General features: G+C 39.2%; 2 protein-coding genes across 2 annotated transcripts in view; one reads left to right on the forward strand and one right to left on the reverse strand.

Moving 5' to 3' along the window:
- The window catches only part of mrps24 (mitochondrial ribosomal protein S24), a 7,027-nt gene extending 6,519 nt beyond the window's left edge, over positions 1–508 (forward strand). Inside the window, exon 4 of the mRNA XM_014020983.1 lies at positions 140–508. Within this exon, the coding sequence (XP_013876437.1) occupies positions 140–423 (284 nt within the window). The 3' untranslated portion in view covers positions 424–508. The remainder of the gene's footprint in view (positions 1–139) is intronic.
- A 264-nt stretch (positions 509–772) lies between these two features.
- gnsb (glucosamine (N-acetyl)-6-sulfatase (Sanfilippo disease IIID), b) overlaps positions 773–2,457 on the reverse strand; it is a gene marked incomplete in the record, with an annotated part of 22,415 nt that continues 20,730 nt past the window's right edge. Inside the window, 2 exon segments of the mRNA XM_014020978.1 lie at positions 773–2,023; positions 2,107–2,214. Of these exon segments, the coding sequence (XP_013876432.1) occupies positions 1,874–2,023; positions 2,107–2,214 (258 nt within the window).

Below are 2,457 nucleotides of genomic sequence, written 5' to 3' on the forward strand. Positions count from 1 at the left end.
AACTTTAACTGTTTGAAGTATTCATGTAGAATTATCTCTTATAATCTAATTAAAAGTTCAGTAAAATTCCAGGCTGTAAAACAATTAAAATAAAAATGTGATGATGCAGATCTGGACTCAGAATATTTGACTCTGACAGGTAACCTGAGAGGAGAGGGGGGCGCGGCCGAGCGCACCGTGGAGGACGTCTTCATCAGGAAGTTCATGTTCGGGACCTTCCACGGCCTATTGGCCGACGAGATCGTCATCAAAAGGCGCGGCAACATGATCATCGTGTGCAGCTTTTTTCTGCAGAAGCTTAGCCCTCAGAAGATGTACTTCCTGATCGGATACTCCGAGGTGCTGCTGTCGTACCTCTACAAAAGTCCCGTCAAGTTAGTGATACAGACTTTGTCCAGTACAACTGTGTACAAGTACATTTGATGATGTGTACTGCTAATATTTGCTGAAGCGTTATCAGCTGAGCTGCATTTAAATGTAATTTTAATAAAAGAAGCATTGAACAGTTCTGTTTGAGCTCCGAATTTTTAATTTGATTTTTGAACAAAGTACGTTTTGTAACTAAGTTAAGATTTCAGTTCCTGCAAATCAGTTTTCTGTGACTAAAAGTGCTCATTTCAAAAAGCTGTTCTCATTTCTAAGAATCTTTTGGTTTTCAAAGTAAAAGAAACAGGAAGTTGGTTTCACCGTGTGACTCTTTTAGGCATCACCTGTTTGAAAAACCATCAAACGGTTTTTATTTCTCTTGATTACTCATTTCAAACTGTCCTTGTTCTGAGTAACAACAACCAGTTTATTTAATGTCTTTTTTTTCAATCATTAAATCTTGACAGTGCAAATCTCTTCACATTCAAGGCACGTGCACTTCACCAGTGCAAAAAACAAGGCACAAAGAATTAAAAATGATTATCTTCAGCACCTACACATAGAAGCTCCCTTTTTAATTTCTCACAGTCAGAAAAGACATGAAATAATCTCAGTTTATCTCACAGATTCACAGATTACTGTATATAACCTCTGCTGCTCAGGGAGCAAACACTGAACAGAAGACAGCGTGTCCACTCAGGACAGCAAACACTGAACGTGGGACAGTGTGCCCACTCAGGACTGTTGTAGATATAATACACATACTCTTAAATATCGTTTTGAAAACAACGCAGAAGAAATGAAAGTTTGAAACCAGAGCTAAAAAAAACCCTGTTAAGTTTTAAAGAACAAAACTCTTCCTGTATTCACTTTAAATGCTAAGTGCTAAGCTAACCAGCTGCTAAAAAAACAGAAATGGCACAAAGCTTGTCATCAGAAGTCCAGAAACTGTGATTCATGAAGTAACTCCGTGTGCAAACAGCTGATTGGATCAGTGACAGTACCATTAAATCTTTGGTTCTGTATGTGTTCAGAATAAACCCTCCATGTTTGATTTAAAACAGAGGTCATCCTGAAAGTTTAGTGCAGTTTGTTTGTAAAAGATGTTACAGTGTGAAGAAGAAGTGTGAGCTCTGAGTAAAAACATTTTAAATGAGCACAGCTCAGACATTTTGGCTCATTAAAAAGGAAATAACTAACTAAATGTTTTATGACTGGATATAAAAACAACTAATTGTTGATTCATCAGGTGTTTATTACTGCTGGTGTGTGAAATAACCAACACACCTTATTTTACCTTTGTTTTATCTTGCTAACGGCAGGCTAACTGTTTCACGTCCTGGTTTTAGGCTAAGCTAAGCTAACCAGTAGCTTCAAATCTGCTCTACAAACAAAAGGAGGAATGATTTTATTTAAAAAAACGACTAAATGACACTCAGTCACGACAGATTCTATTATATTTTTTCTTCTAAAATGAGTCAAAATGTCTAAACTGCCAGCAGGCTCTTCAGCTGTAGTCGCGGCAGCTGCTGGCCACACAGGACTGCAGCTTTATGAGGCGCTGGTTCATGGTCTGCAGGATGGACGGGTCCACCTTCTTCACAATGTTCTCCAGTTGGTGCGGGTCGGACGACAAGTTGTACATCTCCACAAACGACTGAGGAGACAGAACCACACAGAGAACCTTTTAACGTCCGTTGCTTCCACTAAAACAACACAGGTCGTTATGCTGAAAACCACCTCGCTGTCGGCGAACTCGCAGTACTGCAGGTTCTGGTCGTTCAGGGTTCTGACGCAGGCGTACGTGTTGTTGTAGGAATCCTCACACACACAGTCTGGAAAACACTCCTGAGAACAGAAGAAAACAACTTATTCAGCTGGTTGCATGACACTAGGTCCTAGTTTAACTTTTGGTTATTTACTCTATAAAACCTGTTTGGTCTCCTACAACAAATGAAATCTTAGAACCCATAGTTAGGCTCTACAACAGGGCCTACAAAATTCATTAAAAAAACTTCCTGGTTGGACTCATCACTGTACAGTTCTTTCATTGTCTGATGCCTTGAATTTTCAGATTTATGTTTTGTACAG

This window comes from Austrofundulus limnaeus, unplaced genomic scaffold (assembly GCF_001266775.1).
Source record: "Austrofundulus limnaeus strain Quisiro unplaced genomic scaffold, Austrofundulus_limnaeus-1.0 Scaffold274, whole genome shotgun sequence".
Taxonomy (NCBI): Eukaryota; Metazoa; Chordata; class Actinopteri; order Cyprinodontiformes; family Rivulidae; genus Austrofundulus; species Austrofundulus limnaeus.